Source organism: Notamacropus eugenii, chromosome 7, assembly GCF_028372415.1.
Source record: "Notamacropus eugenii isolate mMacEug1 chromosome 7, mMacEug1.pri_v2, whole genome shotgun sequence".
Lineage (NCBI taxonomy): Eukaryota > Metazoa > Chordata > Mammalia > Diprotodontia > Macropodidae > Notamacropus > Notamacropus eugenii.
Genome location: NC_092878.1, coordinates 3,842,060 through 3,862,069, shown reverse-complemented (window position 1 = coordinate 3,862,069; position 20,010 = coordinate 3,842,060). Strand labels below are relative to the sequence as shown.

At 39.8% G+C, this 20,010-nt stretch overlaps 1 protein-coding gene across 6 annotated transcripts in view; it reads left to right on the top strand.

Annotated features, from left to right (window-relative positions):
- GALK2 (galactokinase 2) overlaps nucleotides 1-20,010 on the top strand; it is a 178,370-nt gene that overhangs the window by 117,692 nt on the left and 40,668 nt on the right. For 5 of the 6 annotated variants that reach the window (XR_011970720.1, XM_072625048.1, XM_072625046.1 and 2 more), the window contains 3 exons: nucleotides 8,307-8,405; nucleotides 9,436-9,588; nucleotides 16,577-16,787. Coding sequence is in view for 5 of the 6 variants with exons in the window: in XM_072625048.1 (XP_072481149.1) it covers nucleotides 8,307-8,405; nucleotides 9,436-9,588; nucleotides 16,577-16,787 (463 nt within the window). In the remaining variant the exon portion in view is untranslated. The remainder of the gene's footprint in view (nucleotides 1-8,306; nucleotides 8,406-9,435; nucleotides 9,589-16,576; nucleotides 16,788-20,010) is intronic. The other variant, XM_072625051.1, reaches the window with a different exon arrangement.

Here is a 20,010-nt window from a genome sequence, read left to right as displayed (position 1 = left end):
CATTGAAATAAGCTACCGTGTGATAGGTCGTTTTTGTGTCAGAATTCCTCCAGGTGTGGTCAGTGAAAGCATGGAGTGTCAAGTGCTCATTTGCTTAATTGTGGTTAAAAAAAACCCCAAAATGAAAACCTGTTTCATCCCATTCACCGTTGCGTATGTCATCTAACAAAACTTCTCCAATTCTTAGTTACCTCATCTATAAAATGAGGGGATTGGACTAGACAGTTCTAAACTTCTAATTTAAAATGACTGTTGAATATGACGACATTACTGAGAACATTTAAGTATAAACACATGCCAGTTATTTATTGAAAAGTACATAATTCGGTGAAGACAAAGAAATATAAGTACTTCAGTACAATAGGGCGCTTCTCACCCCGATCCATCTGCCTCTGCTATTTCTTCATACACTCTGATCTTCCCATCCTGGCAGATGATTGTGGCGTATTAAATATCCAGCCTGACCACGCGTAGTTTCCCATCGTTCTTAGGGGAAAGGGACCCTGGAAGTGGGGATCCAACCACTTTTAATTTAGTAGCCTTTAAAGTTGGTAAGTGTCCCGTTTCACCTTACTTCCTATAGAGCAAAGAGCCAGAGCAATGAACTGTGGTTTGTCGACTTCTAATTTGGGGAAACTGCTTTTCTGAAATCAGGCTGCCTTCTTACGTGATCCCCAGATTATCTGTTTGCAAGCGGGTTAGGATGGAATGGAACTTCGATGCAAGTGAGGCAAGGTGAGGCACCTTTAAGGTTCTTGAAGGTCTAGGTGGAAGGTGGGATGCTGGAGCGGATGCAGTTTCCTTTATTAAACCAGGTTTAAAACAACTGAGCCAGGAGCAGAAGGAAAGGGAGAGCCCCTTCTTAGTGAAGCCTGGCTCTCTTGCCCCAGGGTTTTCGGTCTAGAAGCAGTGCAGTGGGGCAGGGCCTGCTATTTCCTAGCTACCGCAAAGCCCTCACCTGCATTAGGAAGAGAAAGATCCCTTTGTCCTTGGCTGCGTGGCTTCGGGTCTGTTGGGGTCCAGGGTTTAATGGAAATCTGATGTTCTCTCCGAAAGATTTCTTTTCCACCGTCTGTTAACGTGTTCACAGCAGTTCTTTGTTATCCATGTAAAGTTTATCGCACATTTGATACAACTTAAGTAGCGGTTGAGTGTTAAGCAAACCAATCCTAGGGCATTTTTTTGGTTGCCAGCTAGTTATTGCCCTCCAGCAGTATGAGAACGCTATCTCTGTGTTATCTGTGTCCTTTCGGATGGAGTAAGCAGTGCTTCGATGTACACACTTCATTCAGATCCCTCCAATTTACTGGCGTTCTCCGTTCCCAGTTACAGCTGTGTGCCGTTTAATGTCACTTCTTTAGCTGGTTATATTGTTTCAGTCCACGTCGTGACTTTTCTCTCCAACTTAGGACATGAAATCAGGTCTAAATTTGCTTTTGGTTCAAAATATGCATTTCTTTTATACTTGGACTGTACGCCCTCTTTATTTCTGCCTCTTAGAATTCTTATCTGCTTTCAAAGATCATTTCAGATGCCACCTACTCCACATAACCTCCCATGGTCTCCTCAGCTCTTAGTGCTCTCTCCTTCTTGTGCATTTTCCTTTGCTCCCTTTTGTGCTTGCCTTGTTTTATATTCATGTGTGTGCCTGTCATTCACCTTATAGAATATAAGTCCCTTGAAGACAGGGGTCATTTACTTTTTTATTTATATCACCGTTGCCTGTCACAATTCCTCAAACTGAAAGAAAATTCTGAATCTGTCTTTTACATTTTTACATCTTTCCTATGGTATGGCTACCCAAAATTTGCTTTTGTGGCTTAGGGACACAAAAAAGGTTTCTTCCTTCACTTGTCAGCTTAGTGGGAAGAATTCTGAACGTGAAGTCAGGAGACCTGCATTCACATTCTACCTGTGGAAACTTAGTATTTGTGTAACCATGGGTAAGTCAGTTCGCTTTTTGAGCCTTTGTTTAGTCATCTGTAAAATGGAGATTATCATGTATATGTAATCATATATACCTGCTAGAGTCATGGTGCTATGATTAGGGAAACATTTCATGAACTTAAAAGCTCTTTATAAATATGACTTGTTTTCTTGCACACTGATGTTTTTGGGGACTTCATTTCCTCAAGCACCTTGTAGCTTCTGTCTTCAGATTACACTTGGGGTGGGTAGCATTTTTATGCGCCAATCACATGATTTCTCATTCATAATATGCAGCTGCCTGCTTCGTATGTCCTGTTTTCTTCGTACCCATCATAGAAATAATTTTATTCTTTTCTTCTCAATTCCCCTTTCCCCATTTTCCCTCTGTCTACTCTTCTTTCTTCTCTATTCAGAATAACTGGATCATTACCTGTCTAACCGTGGAAGTGTCAGAATTAGGCTTCAGGTGTGATGTCAAGTCAGCTTTCTTTGAGGAAAGAAAGAATAACAACAACAGAAGCTGGTTATATTTTAACAGACAGAAAAATGACTTATTACTGATGGTGAGAATCATTCCCAGTAGTGTCCTGTCAAACCCATGACTTGTTAAAGCAAAGACTGTGATGGATGCAAAGCTAGAGGAAAGAAGAAAAATGAATAAATGTATGCCTCATTAAAAATGCCACCTCATGTTGCTTACAAGTTATTGATTTAGAAAGAAGGGAAATGAATAGAGGAATGGACATGGACGGAGACTACAGTAATCTCATGCAAAATCTCAAGTGTCCAAACCGGTAATTAGAACAGGGAGACCGAGAGCTGAAAGATTGCCTTGACTTACTTGCCAGGGATAGATATATCGATGACAATGGACAAGAGTCATTTGGAGTATAAATTTGTTTGCACAGTAATATGGAGGAAGATGAGCAGAATTTGCCTCATAAAAATGGGAAGAAGTAATGAAGGGGAAAACCAGTTTAAAGAAAGACTGGCCAACATCATCCCATAGACATTATGGATGAGACTAAAAGGAGGCCCGCAGATGCATGAAAAAGATCTATGAATATTATTATCATTTTTTTATGAGCACCATCTTGTTTACCTTTTTTACATTGTACTCTTGGATGTGTGATCTGGAGCAGGCATTATTTACCTGGGGTCCATGAACTTAAAACATTTTTGATAACTATTTAAATATAATTTCTTTCTTAAGCCTATGTATTTGATTTTATGTATTTAAAAACATTATTCTAGGACAGGATCTGTGGACTATACTTGACTGCTGGAGGGATTCAAGATGATCCCCCTCCCCCCCCAAAAAAGAGATTGCAAACCCCTAATGCAGAGGAGGTAGACATGACCCTCAAAGGATACAAAAATAATGGAATAGTCCAGGGGTGGGGAACCTGGGGCCTCGAGGCCACATGTGGCCCTCTAGGTCCTCAAGTGCAGCTCTTTCACTGAATCCAGACTTCACGGAACAAATCCTCTTAATAAAAGGATTTGTTCTGTAAAACTTGGACTCAGACAAAAAGTTGTACCCAAGGACCTAGAAAGCCACATGTGGCCTTGAAGCTGCAGCTTCTCTACTCCTGCAGTAATCAAACTGAACTAGACCACGTGTTCACAAAAGAGATCCTTGCTGAAGTCAGCATGGTTTTGAAGATGTTGGGAAATTGATTCTCAAGGCTTTTAAAAGAGGGAATAAGTCAAAACTGGGGAAAAAGGTGAATATGAACAACTACTTACCTTTGAATATCCTTTGAACGCTGGGAGCTTAGATCAGGAGCTGGAGGGGACTTAAGGACATGATTTAGTGCAAGCCTCTCTGTAACTTTTCCTGTCTATATAATTTTTTTATGAGAATATCTTAAACATGCATAGAGAGTGCATCCTTAGTAGGAGTATTAGATGGGAACAAGAAGGCTTTTCAAAGCAATATTGAGTAGTAGACATTTATGCTATCCCACAATTAAATGAAAGATAAAGAGTGCAAGATTCCACTTTAGTGATTGCTTTCTTGACTACTGGAAAAAAAAAACAGTTTGGTTCCATAAAGCAGAACTGTCCCAAAGGCAAGTTTGCCACAAGGTGTCGCCCATGCATATTCCAAAATTATGCAAGATATGTTGAAGATGTAACTGAGATATACTTGTTTGGCCCTCCAGTTATTAATATCAGACAAGTCATAAAACTGGGTGACACACACATTTACCAAAGGGGTTTCTAACTATCAAAGGATATCCATTGCAGCCCTGAAGTCAGAGGAATTCCTCATAAATCTGAGGTCCTCAGAGGCTCCTGTTTGTGGATAACGTGCTGATCGTAACAACTCTGGAAAATTGTCTAGCCTCTTAAATAAGAGTCATAATTACTCCAGAGAGTTTGATCTTCCTATCCATGTGGGAGCAGGAAGGGTGAGGACAAGAAGGGCCAGTAGATGAAGAATGCCTGGTACTCAGGATCTCGTGTAGAATTGTATGTACTATGTATAGAACTTAACCCTTAGTGCATATAACTTTGATAGGCATTCAGATGGACGGTGAGTTCAGCCCAAACTTGGAGAGATTAATTATTCTGTATGGCCTGTATGTGAAATCACATTATTCTTTTAATGACCAAATGCTGAAAGAAAAATGACTGCATCCCTAAAAGATGTAAGCCCTTTTTCTGAAAGGGTTTTTTGATTTTTTTTTATATTACGTATGTTTCCCAGCATATTCTTTTTCCCTCCCAAAAAGCCATATCTTATAATAGAAAAAATAACAACAAACTTAAACAACTCATTGAAAGTTTGATATCATATACTGCTCTGATTCCATGGTCTCAGGTGGAGGTTGTCCTTTCTTTCACTTCCTTTGCATAATTCTCATTTGCCTTCCAGAAAGGTTGGATCAGTTCACAGCTGCGCCCATCTTCCTTTATTGCACTCCCCTTGGTATTGCCCCTTCAGTCTTCGCTTCTCTTCTGTTATCTTTTCCAGCTTGCTTGGTGTGAGACAAACCCTCAGAGCTGCTTTGATTTACATGTTGCTTATGATCAGTGAATAATAGTTTAAGTATTTCTTTCACAAACTAATTGTTCATGTCTTTGAGTGTTTATCTAATGGGGAATGGCTTTTGGGGTTCATCTGTGGCAACAAGGTGGCACAGTGGATAGAGCACTGGTCCTGAAAAGCAAAAAATAGGTGCTTTGTTATTATTTATTCTTATTTAACAGCATTATTTGGGTGATTTTACTTGGCTGTGAATCGTGGAACATGATAGTCTCAAGTATTTGAATTTAAAATCATCCTTAGGAAAAAAGAGAGGTACACAGTGGGCACAAGTAGATTGTAACAAACTGCAAATCAGTAATTATGAAGAAAAATTGATATAAAGTATACCATCAAAGAAATGTAAGATCAGAAAAGAAGCTGGGATGGTCATTTGGCAAGAATGAAGCATAGGTGATGTACAGTGTACTTCACTGGCATTTTTGAGATTTGGAGAGAAAGTTTGGAAGGCTCCAACACATTACGCATGCCCTCCCTATGGCAAAGTTATGGGAGGGATGTGGGAAAAAATTAGGCAGTATGAGTAGGCATGGATAGATTGTGATTGATTTACAATGTTAGAAGACATGCCTACGTTAATGAGATCACAGGGCATCCTGCAGCATTTTGGAGTGCTGAACAAGGCTTACAAATGTGGATCACTTGTACGTTGACATTTCAATAGCCGACATTTCAGAAGCTCTTAGGCATCTAAGATATAAAAGTAAAGGTAGCCTCGGTACTCATAACTACGCGATGATTGCCATTTTTCAAAGTCCATTTTGTGATTAGTAATCATGACTCAGAACTTGTCTAGATCTTTCTTTTGTCATAGCACTCATTCTCACAACAATCAGAGAGAGAGAAGCTGTCATTATTTCCATCTTATAGATGAGGAAAGTCAGGTTGAGAGAAGTTGAGTCACTTTCCTAGGATCACATGGCTAGTGTCTGAGACTCGATTTAAACTTAGGTCTTCCTGATTTCCAGGCCAGTGTTCTATTTCTCTGTCTGTCTGTCTGTCTCAGGAGTTAAATGATGGGAAGAGCAGTCTCCATCAGCGGTCAAGGAAGCAGAATTAAAATTAGCAAGAGAGTGAATGTAAAAACACAAATACCAGTACCAAGGTGTCCATCAAGTATGAAGTCTGAAGTGTTAAAATAAGATTAAAATAAAAAAAGTATTAAATAAATTCAGCTGTTTGACTGAAATTAAGCTCTGAAGTATCTGTACTAGGTCAGTAAGTAGGAATCATCCTCCTTTTCCAAAGCTTTGTTCTTTTTATTGGATTTACTTTCATTTCCTCCCTTCCTATTTCTTCATTCTCCATTCCTTGACCTTTCATCTGCTATGAATATGTTGGCATCGTCATGGGCGGCATTTGTCAAGCCTTCTTCTAACTCAGTCACTCCTAGAAGGCCAGGGTCTCGTATGAAGGATTCATTCTGCATCAGTTCTTAAAAGTTTTCTTAAGTTTTTATCTATTTGTCAATTTGATCAGAATTCAGGTCAGTGCAGTGATCAGATGTGTATTTAGGGGGCTCATGATGAAGAAAAATTGTATTGATATCCTGCGTAGCATCTCATTTACTTTAAAATGAATGATTATGATTATGGCCTGTACCTCATATTGTATCTGGAGTGGAGGGTTACCCAGTTCTTATAACAAAAATAAGGATGTCTGGTACTGGTTAAAATGGCTTCTGTTCATTGATTTTTAAGGGTTATAGAAGGCTAGATCATGTGAGGTTATGTATGCAATCTGCAAATATTACCAAGTTATGGTAGAATAAGAGATATAGAGAGAGTAACTTTTCTAAAAGTCTTGTCATTACAGATGGGATCTGAAGTGGGTGTTTGTTGAACTTTTAGTAAAGACTTATTTATTTGCAAATTTACAGTTGGATAAAGTATTGGATGTATGGCTTGTCTTATAAAGTGCTTTACAACAATTTTTATGTTCTTTATTTGAATGGATTTTGGGGGGATTTTTTAGTTTATCCCATTGTTGTTGGGAAAAAAAAATCAGGGTTTTCTTTGGCTGTTTCCTGTATTATGCTTGTAAGTGTCTTTGTAATTTTGTTGTAACCAAAGAACTTTTTTTTTTAATTGGAACAACTTCCACTGAAAGCCTTTTTTGGTGCCTCAGCCTGGTGCAGAATTGACCTTTGAAGGCTCAGCGAGCAGAGTGCGTGTTTTAGCAAATCCCACCAAGCTAAGATGGTTCCATTTGTGGGTATAATATGTGTCTGTTGATGTGGGACCAGCCTAGCTAAAATTGGAGAGGCTTCATCACTGGATTCACTGTGGGAGGAGGAATGTTTTGGGTACAGCCATCCTCAAAGACCATCTAGTGCAGAGGTTCTTACCTGTTTTGAGTCATGGACCCCTTTGATGGTCTAGTGAGTACGATGGATTCTTTTAATGTTTTTCAGTGCACAAAATAATATACATAGGATTATAAAAATCAGTTGTATTAAAATGCAGTTGTAAAATTAAAAACAAATTCATGGACCGTAGATTAAAACTCTTGATCTAATAAGGGATAGAAGTGTCTTTTAATAAAAGGAAGATGATCTTTTAGTAAAAGGAAGTATCCATATGGATTAAAATCAGAAATCTTTAAGGTAATATCATATATAATGTAAAATAAAACCATTGTTAAGTCAGATCAAATTGCAGATCATATTTTTCATTCTTCTGTTTTTTCAATTCAGTTCAATTCAATATACTTTTACTTAAATGCTATTTTTTAAAAATTCATTTATTAAACTCTTATTATTTATTTTAACATTTGGTATGGAAATGAAGTTTATTATGGACACTTTGTTTCATTGTCAGATCTTTGATCATTAACAGTTTAGATTTTTTTGTCTTTTCATTGTCTGCATTTCATCTAAATGTCTACCAGTTGGGCACTGGTGCAGAAATCATAGTTAGAACCTTCACACAACTAAGGATATAAATAGACATTGATTATTTTATACGTACATTGCTAGAAAAGTACTGTATCGTGTTCATTTTGTACAATACATCATTGGGCACATTCAGTAATTGATTCTCGACCCTTAAGAAGCCAACTTTTTCGTCATGTAATTAGACCAGTTTTAATTAGTTTTTAATGTTTTTCTGGATCCGTACACTCAGTGTCGCACAATTGACCCAGAGAACAAAACAGATGTGTTTGGGGTGTGCCTTTTACTGGTTTTATAGCTGTTTCTTTGCACTCTTTCAGTTATTTTGTGGAGTCCCAGAGTTCCATAGAACAGTTTGAGGAATTCTGATACATAAGGGAAGGACTGGCTTTCTTCTTTATTTAAATATAAACTCATTTTTACCCTCAGATAGAACTGGCAGAAATTTGTACCAAGAGTGAACGTTATATTGGCACTGAAGGAGGAGGCATGGATCAGTCCATATCATTTCTTGGAGAGGAAGGAAAGGTAGGTGACAGTGGCCTGTTTGGAAGCGGCAGCTGTGAGACGCCACACAGGCAATAAGGCACTGACATATCCGAGATGTTTCGCCACAGACAAGTCCAGTCAGACCTACTCTTTCGGGCTTTCCTAAACATTTTCCAATACCATTCCAACACTCAGGCGCATCCTTAGTCCTCGTCATCCGGTGCCACTAGTTTACCTCTTAAATCTTGGTCTGTTTCACTGTTTTCTTTCCGTCTCTCACAATTTCATCATCTCATTTCAGTTCACTTTCCCAGTTGATCTTTTCTCTTTTTCTTTTATACCCATTTTCCTTCCTTGTCTAGTTTGTGCAAACGACTTCTCAATTCTCCGTGTTGTCTGAAATAGCTCCCTAAACCTCTCATCTCATGTTCTTTCCAGATTCCCTTGTTGGTCTTTAAACCCAAATGCTAGCTCCGTTACCACATGCGTTCATAACCTCTCTTTGTATAATTCACTCTTTAGCAATACTATGCTCTATAAACATTTTAGGACCCAGGCTGTGGGGAAGAAAATGTTCATAGTCAGCCAGAAGTAGATTCCTGTTCTGGTTGCCACTTCCCCTTGGCCATCAACTCCCTCTAACGCAGCAGAACTTTTTGGTTGCTGTCCAGAGTGCCCACTACCAAAATAGTTGCAGACATTTCTTCTAAACCTTTGCAGTTCTCAGTACTGCATCCACTTCCTACGGATTTGGCTGCTCTTCAAGAACTCCTGGATTATTTCTTATTTAATATATGTTGTTGAAATATGTTGCTTGAATTAAGATTTCCAAAGCCCCAGGCATAGAAGAGGAGGGGATTTTCTTTAGCACAAAGACATTGCTTGAGCTCTATAGTAAGAAGACCTAAGTGGCAGGCGTGAAGACAGTAGTTCTGAACTGGGTGATTTGATTGTCCAGCCTGAGTAGGCAGCCAGGCTTAGGAGAAGACTTTGAAAGAATCTTTTTTGTACTGATAGTGTGCCTCAACCATTTCTAGGTTTTAATCTGTCATTTTTTTTCTTTCAAAAGGCCAAGTTAATAGAGTTCAATCCTCTGAGGGCAACTGATGTCCAACTTCCAAGTGAAGCAAGTTTTGTGATTGCTAACAGTTGTGTTGCAATGAACAAGGCAGCAACTTCTCATTTCAATACTCGGGTGATGGAATGTCGACTGGCTGCAAAGGTAGTAAACTTTGTAAACTCTTGGCAAATTGTAATGCGGATTTCATATAGGCTTCTTGTTCCCATCACGTCCCATGATTCCCGTTACTCTGATGCCACATATTTTTGCGTAATGCTACCAGAAGCACAAGTAGGATTTTGCACTTGGAAGACAAAGTGTTGAAAGTAAATCTCGCTTGTTTTCTTGTATTTCTCACCAGCTTTCCACTATAATAATCTTTCTACCACTCCCAAACATTATCTGAGCTCAACCTGGTTCTTCACCCCAATTCCTACCCTCTCAAAACTGTCCCACTACCTTGTCACACTTGACTCTCCCTAATATCCCTAGAATGTAGAATTTCCTGTAGAATGGAAGGGGGTGGGGTTCCCAGTCACTAGGGCTGAGCCAACAGAACTCCATTCTGATTTCTGTTTCCAATATGATTTGTAGACACCTTTCATGAACTGTTGTTGGCTGGCTTCTGGGGTAGGGTTTACATGGAAGAGGGAGCAGATTTTCTTTGTAGAAGCCTTTCAGAGGTACAATTTATATTTGAGAAGCATCTGTGGTGTTCTTTGAAGGTTTGTAGTTAACCTTGTAGTGATATTGAGTTTTTTAAATAGTTTATTTCTTTTTTAAAAAAAATTATCACATCCTAACGACATTTTTGCCACACAAAATATTTCATCAAAGATCTGTCTTACCAGAGAAGGAGGTTGTCCAGTCAAGGGGGAGGGAGGGATAAGAAAAGGTGTATATCTGCAGTATTGCTCTGGTGTCCATAAAACATTAAAAGACCCAGGGAAAGACCTTGTTTCTTCAGTAGATCCTTTTCAAGGGTTGTGAATGGAGTTAAATTCTGCACTGATGAAGGGATCAAGACCCATTTCAATGAACTCTTGGATCCACTGAAGTATCACCTTAGCCTAATGAGTAGAAGTTTAGATTTCTTAGGGAATCAAGGGTAGTCAGATGGGAGTTAAAAGTTTTGGGTGAAACGTGAGTCATCTTAATTATTAGAAGTCCTGATGACATCATGCCATGTGTGGTGGTAAGGGAGTGGGGAGAAAACACATAAAAGACTTTTGATGGAAGAGAGAGAGTACAAAAGTCAAGGCATTATTGGACCTTTGGAGGATGCATTCATTCTTCATCATAATTTTATGCTCAGTTTTAGAATCCAAATTTTTGATTTAGTGACTGACTAGTAAGCTGCTGTGTCATTGGAATCATTTCTTAAACTTCTTTTGTATGACTGTATGGCAAAGGTCTTTGCTTACTAGGTAGGAAAGGGAGAGAATGCACATTTGTGTAACATGAACTATGTGCCAGGCACTGTGGTGAGCACTTTACAAATATTATCTCTCTTGATCCTCACAATATCTTTGCGAAGTAGGAAACTGAGGAAAATGAGGCAAACAGAGGTTAAGTGTCTTCCCCAGGGTCACACAGCTAGTAAGTGACAGAGGGAAGATTTGAACTTGGGTCTTCCTGACTCTGGGTCCAGTGTTCTGTACACCTTGCCACCTAACTGTCTGTAAGTACTTGCTGAAGGACTTTTAGAGAAGAGGCAGGGAATAGGAGACAGTTGTGGTGCTTTTTCCTAACTATACAAGAAGAAAAAGGAAAGCAAGAAAGAAAAATGGCCGTCTGGTGAGGCTTTACCAAAGTTTAGGAAAGAAAGAAAGCAAAAGGGAAAGGAGAAAGGCAAAGGGATGCTCAACTGAATGGAGAATTCCAGAGAATAGCAAGAAGAGATGAGAAAATTTTCTTAAATGAACCATGCAAAGTAATAGAAGAAAACAATAGAATGGTAAAGACAAAAGCTCTCTTCAAGAAAATCAGAGATATTAAGAGAATGTTTCATGAAAAAATGGGCATGAGAAAAGTCAAAAATGTTAGGGACTTCACAGAAGCAGAAGAGATTAAGAAGTGGCAAGAACATACAGAAGAGCTGTAAAAGAAAAGTGTAGTTACCAACCAAGAGCCAGACGTCCTAGAGAATGAAGCCAAGTGGGCCTTAGGAAGCACTGCTAGCTGTATCAGCAAGGACCCCATCACACATAGGAGGGCCTGCTGTGCTGGTTCTTAGATTTGCTTTTCTGAAAGGAAAGCAACTTTGGAGCAGTCAAGAGTCACTTTAATCAAGCACATATATCATTCACTTAGTTCAGGGGAAGAAGCACCCTGAATTCCAGAGAAAATACAGATAGAAATTACAGACAGAAGCTGGCACACTCCTTAGGGGCTGCCCAGAGTCTTGTCTGGCCAAACAAACACTTCCAGTGAGTAAGCCTCAAAGTAAAACCTCACCTCAGACTATTTAGACACTTTTTAGAGCTTGAGGGGACAACCTTCTGATCCAATGAAATAGAAATTAATAGTAATAGAAGTTAACAAAAAGTATAGAGGCCTATTAAATGACAGGGAAGATCTTTAACTCTTCCCACCCCCCGTTAACTTTACATTAATATCACCCTAACAGTAAGGTTAGTGGATGTGATGGAATTCCAGTGAGCTATTTAAAATTGTAAAAGATGATGCTGTTAAAGTGCAGCACTTAATATGTCAGCAAATTTGGGAAACTCAACAGCGGCTGCTGGATCGGAGAAGATTCTTTTACATCTCAGTCTTAAAGAAGAGCAAGGCCAAGGAATGTTCATATTACCAGACGATTGTGCTTGTTTCATACACCAGCAAAGTTGTGCTTAAGATTCTGCAAGGCAGACTTCAGCAATATGTGAACTAAGAATTACCAGAAGAGCAGGCTGGTTTTTGAAGAAGCAGGGGAACTAGAGACCAAATTGCCAACATTCATTAGATTATGGAGAAAGCAAAGGAGTTCCAGGAAAAAAAAAAAACCAACCATCTACTTCTACTTCAGTGAAGCCTTTGCCTGTGTGAATCACAACAAAATGTGTCAAATCCTCAAAGAGATGGGAGTACCAGATCATCTTACTTGTTTTCTGAGGAACCTGCATGTAGGCTAAGAAGCAATAGTTAGAACCTAACATGGAACAACTGATTGGTTTAAGATTAGGAAAGCAATACAACAAGGCTGTATATTGTCACCTTATTTATTTAACTTATGTGCAGAGTAGAGCATGTGAAATGCCTAGGTGAATCAAAAGATGGAATTAAAGTTGATGGGAGAAAAATTAACAAACTCGGATATGCAGATGATGCCACTCTGATGGCAGAAAGTGATGAAGAATTAAGAAACTTTTTGATGAGGGTGAAAGAGGAGAATGTAAAAGCTGACTTGAAGCTTAACATCAAAAAAACTAAGATCTTGGCGACTGGTCCCATTACTTCCTAGCAAATGGAGGGAGAAGAAATGGAAGCAGTTTCAGATCTTATATCCTTGAGTTCAAAGGTCACTGCTGACAGTGACTGAAACCACGTAATTAAGACACTTGCTCCCTAGAAGGATGGCAAATACTAAAAGGTAGACGTATCACCTTGCTGACTAAGGACCATATAGCAAAAACTGATTTTTCCAGGAAAAATATATGGTGGTGAGAGTTGAACTGTAAGGAAAGCAAGTGCTGCAGAATCAATGCTTAAAATCATTGTGCTGGAGAAGACTTTGGAAAGCAAGGTTATCAAATCAGTCAGTACTTAATGAAGTTAATTTACGCTGTTTATTGGAAGGTCAAACGCTAAAATTGAAGCTTAGATACTTTGGTCACATAATGAGAAAACAGGACTCATTGGAAAAGACTTTGATGCTGGGAAAGATTGGAGGCAAAAGGAAATGGGGACGGCAGAGGATGAGATGGAAAGATAGTATCATAGAAACAACAAATATGAGCTTGGACAGGCTTTGAGACGTAGTGAAAGATAGAAGGGGCTGGCATGGTATGGTCCATGAAGTCAGAAAGAGTAAGACGTGACTGAATTACTAAACAACAACAACTAAGAAATTAATGGGTAGAGTACAGGGCACTTTGACTTGAAACCAGGAAGGCACTGGCTGGGTGACTGACCATGGGCAAGTCACTTAACCTCTCTTGGCCTCAATTTTCTCATCTTGAAAATGAGAAGATGGAACACATTGGCCTTTAATGTCCAGCTGGAAGGGACTTTAGAGGCCATTGAAGCCAATCTCTTCATTTTACAGATAAAGAAGTTCTGAATCTCAGAGGATAATGACTTGCCCATGGTCATATGACTAGTAGGTATCTGAGGTTGGAATAGAATCATCATGCCTCATAATGTAGCTGCTAAATGTTGGCAGGTTATCCATATTAATAGGAAAAGAGTGTTCTTTCTTCCCTTATCCAAATTCTGAGTAGAGAAGGACTTAGAAGAAATCAGATGTAGCACTGGACCCATAAGTAGCTAACTTTCTCACTGATGCTTTGTCCTTGAGAAATGGCAATCTTACTTGCTTCCCTCATCTGTAAATCATCTTACTGTCTCCAAAGCCACATTTCAAAGGGTCTCAAGTGGGTTTCCCTGTTCTACTCCTTGAATTGTGTGCTGCTCAGCTGCTCATAGGAAATTACAGTTGATGTTGAGGGCATGTGGTAGATTTCATTGGTAATTGAAATGCACACCAAATTGGCTGTGTGGCCCTTCCAGATGAAAGCTAAGTGGACAATTGGGCTAACCATTAGCAAACTGCGGATGTAGCTGGATTGAATGTGAAATTCTGTACGTCACTGCCTCTGTGTGCAGATCAATCACACGTAGGAAAGGAGAGGCTAGCTTTTGAAAACTGAGCCCTGGAGCCATTTTTCCTGCATCTTACATACCCAGATGCTATGGGCCCTGTTACCTTGGAAAGGGTGAGGGGGAAATATGACTTCTGGGACTAGGATTTGGATGTGGGTATTGAAAAATGAAAGGAGTTAGGACCCAGAAATCATTTTTGACATGTCTGAACAAATAAGGTTTACATTTCTTGTCAAGTTCATGCCAAGATTCTCTAATGCTTTTCCTAGCTTCTTTATGGTTATTTCTAAATTTAAATACCTGACAAAACTATTTCTAAGGTTTAAACTGTGGTGTAAACTTATGTAGATAGATTGACTTGGAATCCTTGGGAAGTGACTGCTTCCCTTGGTTGAGTTCAGGGATTATGTTGGGATAGGCCGTTAGTCTTCAGGATTGTCAATTTAGTACCTAAGCAGCGCCTATAACAAGAGCCTGTATGGTAAAGAAAAAGCACTGGACTCGAACAGGAAAGATATGAGCTCAAAGCCTAACTCAGTCCCTTAATAGCCATGTGCCCAAGACATGTTATTTACCTTCTCTGAATCTCGGTTCCTCCACCTGTGATGTGGAAACAATTAGACTTATACTCAAGGCTTAGCTGTTTAACTTACACACTGAAGTAAGATCTCCGGTACCTAGCCTTCTGCTCAGCACACTGAAGTACTTAATAAATGCTTACTGATTGTTTGATCGGTTGAGCAATATCTTTGGGCAAGTCATTTAACTCTTCTGAACTCCCTTTCACTATCTGTACAATGGGAGAGGGTGATGGTGTTTGTGATGAGCATGCTTCGTTAAATTCTTAGGAGAGTCCAACAAGATAGTGTATGCGGAATGCATTGTGAACCTTATGGCGTCAGTCAGCTAACATGTGTTAAACCAAACGCTGTACTAAAGGCTGGGGATGCAAAGAAAAGTAGAGGACAAGTCTCTTCTCTGAAGGAGTTCATAATCTACAGGGAGGCAATGTGCAAGTAACTATGCTATGTAAACGTCAGCTATTATCATGATAAACGTTAGATTCTTAAGCCAGATTTAGAGGAGTAGCAGGGAAAAAACAAAGTCATTTAGAATAAGGCTTTAGTGCTTTAAAAATGAGTGTAAAATGAATTGTAAAATATGTCATACAAAGGACATGATTGTTTGGTTTCCTAGGTCATCTTTAAAAACATGAACTCTTTTCAAATGTACGATCTGAGGTTTTTAACAGTATCATTGAATAAAAGTGTTTGTTATTAATGTTTCCCTGAAATTAATGTTCTTAACCAAAATACAAAGCTCTTTTGGTACATCCTGCTTCCTTCACAGAATAAGGAAAATCTAATAATTGGTGTTGCAGTGGAGTAAATCAATTGCACATTTCCTTATGGAATTTTTTCCTTTCTCCTTCTTTATTTCTTCTCACAGTTTGTTGTCTGTCCTTGCCATACCTTGGACCCAGGAGATGAAGCTTGACTGGCCCTACTGTCTGTTCCAAGGACTAGGGGAAAGACACTGTCTGTACTGAAGCATACTTTCCTGTTTTGAGTGCCAGCTCCTCTTAGAGGGCTCATGCAGTGACCAGTGGGATAAACCACAGTGGATTACAGAGAGAGGATAGAAAGAGAGAGACATACCCTGGTTTGGAAGTCCCTAAAAAAATCCTTCCAACAAGTTCCTGCTGGTCCTAAGGATTTGGTACATGTCTAATTTAGGATAGTCTCTCAAAGGAGAAGGGAAAACACAACTTTATCATGCCACTAGTTGAATGAAAATGGTTTTTCATGAATTCCCCAATGAGGTTTTTATTTAAAATACCTTTCAGATGTCCAGATATTCAAGTTCGTTAGCTACCTTCCAAGTGACGTCTAGTATATAGGAGAAGTCTTAACCAGGTCATTGATAACATGGCTCCCTCAGACTTACATTATATGAGATTAGAATAGTTTTCTGTGAATGTTATAGAGGCAGGATGCAGTAAGGATAAATCATGTGACAAGGGATTAAAAGTACAGAACTGTCCATGGAAGTAGCCCTGTGGGAAAGGAGGGACAGACACAACATCAATAAGAGATTAGTATTCTTCTTGGAGGACAAAGACTTAATTTTTCTGATCTTTGAACATCTGTCATATAAGAATGGGAAATTCCAAACATCTGAACCCACTCTATGTTTCTGAGTAACAGTGGCGAGCTTGGGTAGGTTGAGCGGAAAGAAATTCATCTTCATGTTGAATTTGGCTAATTAAAGCATGGCCTGTTGATTTCTGAATAAAATTGATCATTGTTTTGATTTGAATTTGCAGTTCCTGGCTAAGTACAAAGGCCTGCAATGGAACAAAGCCCTGTGCTTGGAGGAGGTGCAGATCAAACTAGGCTTAAGTCTGGAGGAAATGTTGCTACTGGTGGAAGAAGTCTTCCATTCAGAACCTTATAGCCAAGAGGAAGTCTGCAATTACCTAGACATTAGCCTGGAGAAACTCAAGACCCAAATCCTTTGCAAGAACACTCAAGATGGTAAGTCCTAAGAACTGCCAATCAAAGATAAATTGCTTCCATTTCTTCACCTCTAGTACATGGTTAAAGCCCAAGTTCCCAAATGACATGTATCAATTTTGAAGAATTCTAGAATGAAAATCTAGGTACGTAATCCTCTAGCCTCTACACTTATCCACCCTTCAGCCACTTTGTTACTAAACAGTAAGTACTTTCAGTGAGAAAAGTACCTCCCAAGTGATGTGTTATTATAGCCAATGGGATCGTGAAGATTGAGCTGATTTGTGACAGGCTGGATGGTTTCCATCGTAGCCTGTGATCCATATTCTCTTATCTCTTTGTTGAATTTGTTAGATCTGTTTTAATTTCTTTAGGTATCTTGTCTGGCAGCACCAGAAACTGGAGATGGAGGTAGGAGGTGTGGGCTTATGAAGACAGTGCAGCTCCCTTGGTGTAGTGCTTGGCCTCAAAGCTGAGGATGGTCCATGTGATGGAGGACAGAACTACTGGGACATCTCTGAGCCAGGACTTTGTAGACCTTCAGTGGGGTCTGACTACAGTGATGCCTTAAATGCAGCCCTTCTGACAAATTGGGGCTTTTTACTCACTATGCCATGATTCCTGTCTTGCCTTCCGAAAATAAATGCATTCATTTCATCCTTGGTCCCTTCTCTCTACCGCTATCATCCATGCCCCAATACAGATTATCATTTCTCTCCCCTTTTGGATTATTGCAGTTATTTTTTATTTGGTCCTTCCTGCTAAGTCTTTCCACTGTACCCTTCAAATCATCATTTGCAGTGGTTGCCAGACTTCTTCCTTCCTGTAGTTCTAAGAGAAATCCTCTTCTAGAAGGCAGCTGTTGCTCTCAGTTCTGGGAGAGGAGGAGGAAGGCAATGGGGTGAGGTGGGTAATCTTGGGGTGAGAGTGACTTCAGAGAACCAAGGCTACAGGTAAGGAAGTCATTCTTCAAAAGATGATGGGCGTCATACCCAGTTATCAATATGGAGAATACAGGACAAGTCTCTGTTAGTAAAGACTCTGAAGGGAGCCTCAAAGGCAGTAACTAAGCTATAGTGGCATACAAAGCATTAAATGGAGACTTCATGAAAGCCATGAAAATCTATTGAAGAGACAATCCCTCGCTGATGCTTCTGTGTTCTGTGGCTCGTTCATAGAGGAGTCAAAAGTGAACCTTTTTTGTTTGTTTATTTTTTGGGTTGCACTTATGATTTCATTACTGTAGGGAAGTCATTTTCTCCACTCATTCCTCCCTCCTCTACCAATTCTTTTTGGGTATTCAGAAGTTGTGATCCTCATTAAGATCCTGATTCAGCCTAGGATCACGCAGTCCATCAATTTCAGACTCAGACCAGGTCTTCTGACATCTTGGTGGCCTCTTTATCCACAATACCATGCTGCCTCTATTGCAAACATTGATGCAGTCATTCCCTCTCTCTGTTCCCTTCCCTCTAATCCTATCATCCACACCTTATCTTCCCCCTTGGACAATTGCAGTTCCTTTTTTTTTTTTTCACATTAGACTAATTTATTTATTTTTAGTATTCAACATTCACTTCCGTAAGATTTTGAGTTCCAAATTTTCTCCCCATCTCTCCCCACCCCACACCCCAAGATGGCATATAATCTGATATAGGGTCTACATATACATTCATATTAAACCTATTTTCACATTAGTCATGTTGTAAAGAAGAATTAGAACCAATGGGAGAAACCATGAGAATACAGTTATTTCTTAGTAACACTCTACCCCTCAAATCCTACCAGGCTTCCCTTCCTTCTGTAGGCACATATATTTGATCACATTCTTCTTTTGCTCAAAACCTTGCAGAGGCTTCCTTGTTGCCTACTCAGTAAAGTTTTTAAGATCTTTTTCGCCGGCATTCTAGGCGTACTGCCATCTGGGCCCACCTTGTCTTGTGCCCCTTCACCTATTTTGTGTTCAGGCAAAACTGGAAACCCCAAGCTTTTTTTCCTTCCTATTTTCACTCACACACATGCCAATTAAAAGAGAGTGTTTTTACTTAGTAGTAATATTAATAATGGGTCAGCAAGGCGATGCAGTGGATGGAGCACTGGGCCTGGCGTCAGGAAGACCTGAGTTCAAAAGCAGCCACAGACACTCACTAGCTGGATGACCCTGGGCAAATCACTTACCCCTGTTTGCCTGCATTTCCTTATCTGGAAAGTGAGCTGGAGAAGGAAATGGCAAACCGTTCTAGAATCCTTACCAAGAAAACCCCAGATGTGGTCATGAAGAGTTAGATGTGCCTGAAACAACTGAGCAAGAACAAAATGTTAATTGTAGTAGCTAATGTTGAGAGAGCACCTGTTATGTGTCAGGCACTGTGCTGCCTTCTTTACAACAGTTATCTTACTTAATCCTTACAGTAACCCTGGGAAATAGGTACTCTTATCATCCTCATTTCACAAAAGAGGAAACCAAGGCAGACAAAGGTTAAGTGACTTGCCCAGGGTCACACAGCTAGTAAATGTCTGAGGCCAAATTCCTGACTCCAGGCTGTGCCACCCAGCTGCCCAGGCAGGAAATTTATGGCACTCTATCCTGACCCTGCTCAAGAACTTCCCGTGGCACCTTTCTGCCTGCTGGACATGGAAGCCTTTTCACAAGTTGGCACTGGCTGCCCTTTCTAGGCTTATTTCCCTTGCTCCTCTGCATCCTCTTTATGCATTCCACCTTGCCAACTAGCCTTGACCTTGGAATTCATTTTTCTATCCTCTTTTGTGCAGGCTGTCCCCCATACCTGTAAATGCACTCCTTTTTCTTTTCATCCTGTAGGAACAACTAGCTTCTTTCAAGCCCCATTTCAAGGGTTGTCTCTTCCATGATGCCTACCGTGATTTCCCCAGCTGTAGTGCTCTCCCTTCTCAAAATTACTTTGTATATATGGCATGTGATGACGTTTTCTTCCAGTAGAATGTAGAAAGCTCCTTGGGGCCAGGGGCCATCACGAAAGAACAGGTGGATATATTCATTCTATACATCATCGCACAAATCTGTCGTGCCAGGCAGACTTGATGTAATCATGTATTTCAGTCATATTTCCATCTTTGTCCCTTATTCCCCATTCTTCTTGGCTCAAAGTGTCCTACCTCTTCACTTTTGCCTATCCAGCTATCAGCCATGCTTTAGGCCCAGCTGAGCTCCTACTTTCTCTATGAATCTTCCCTAACCCCCTTTTCTCCCCTCTCCCTCTTCTGT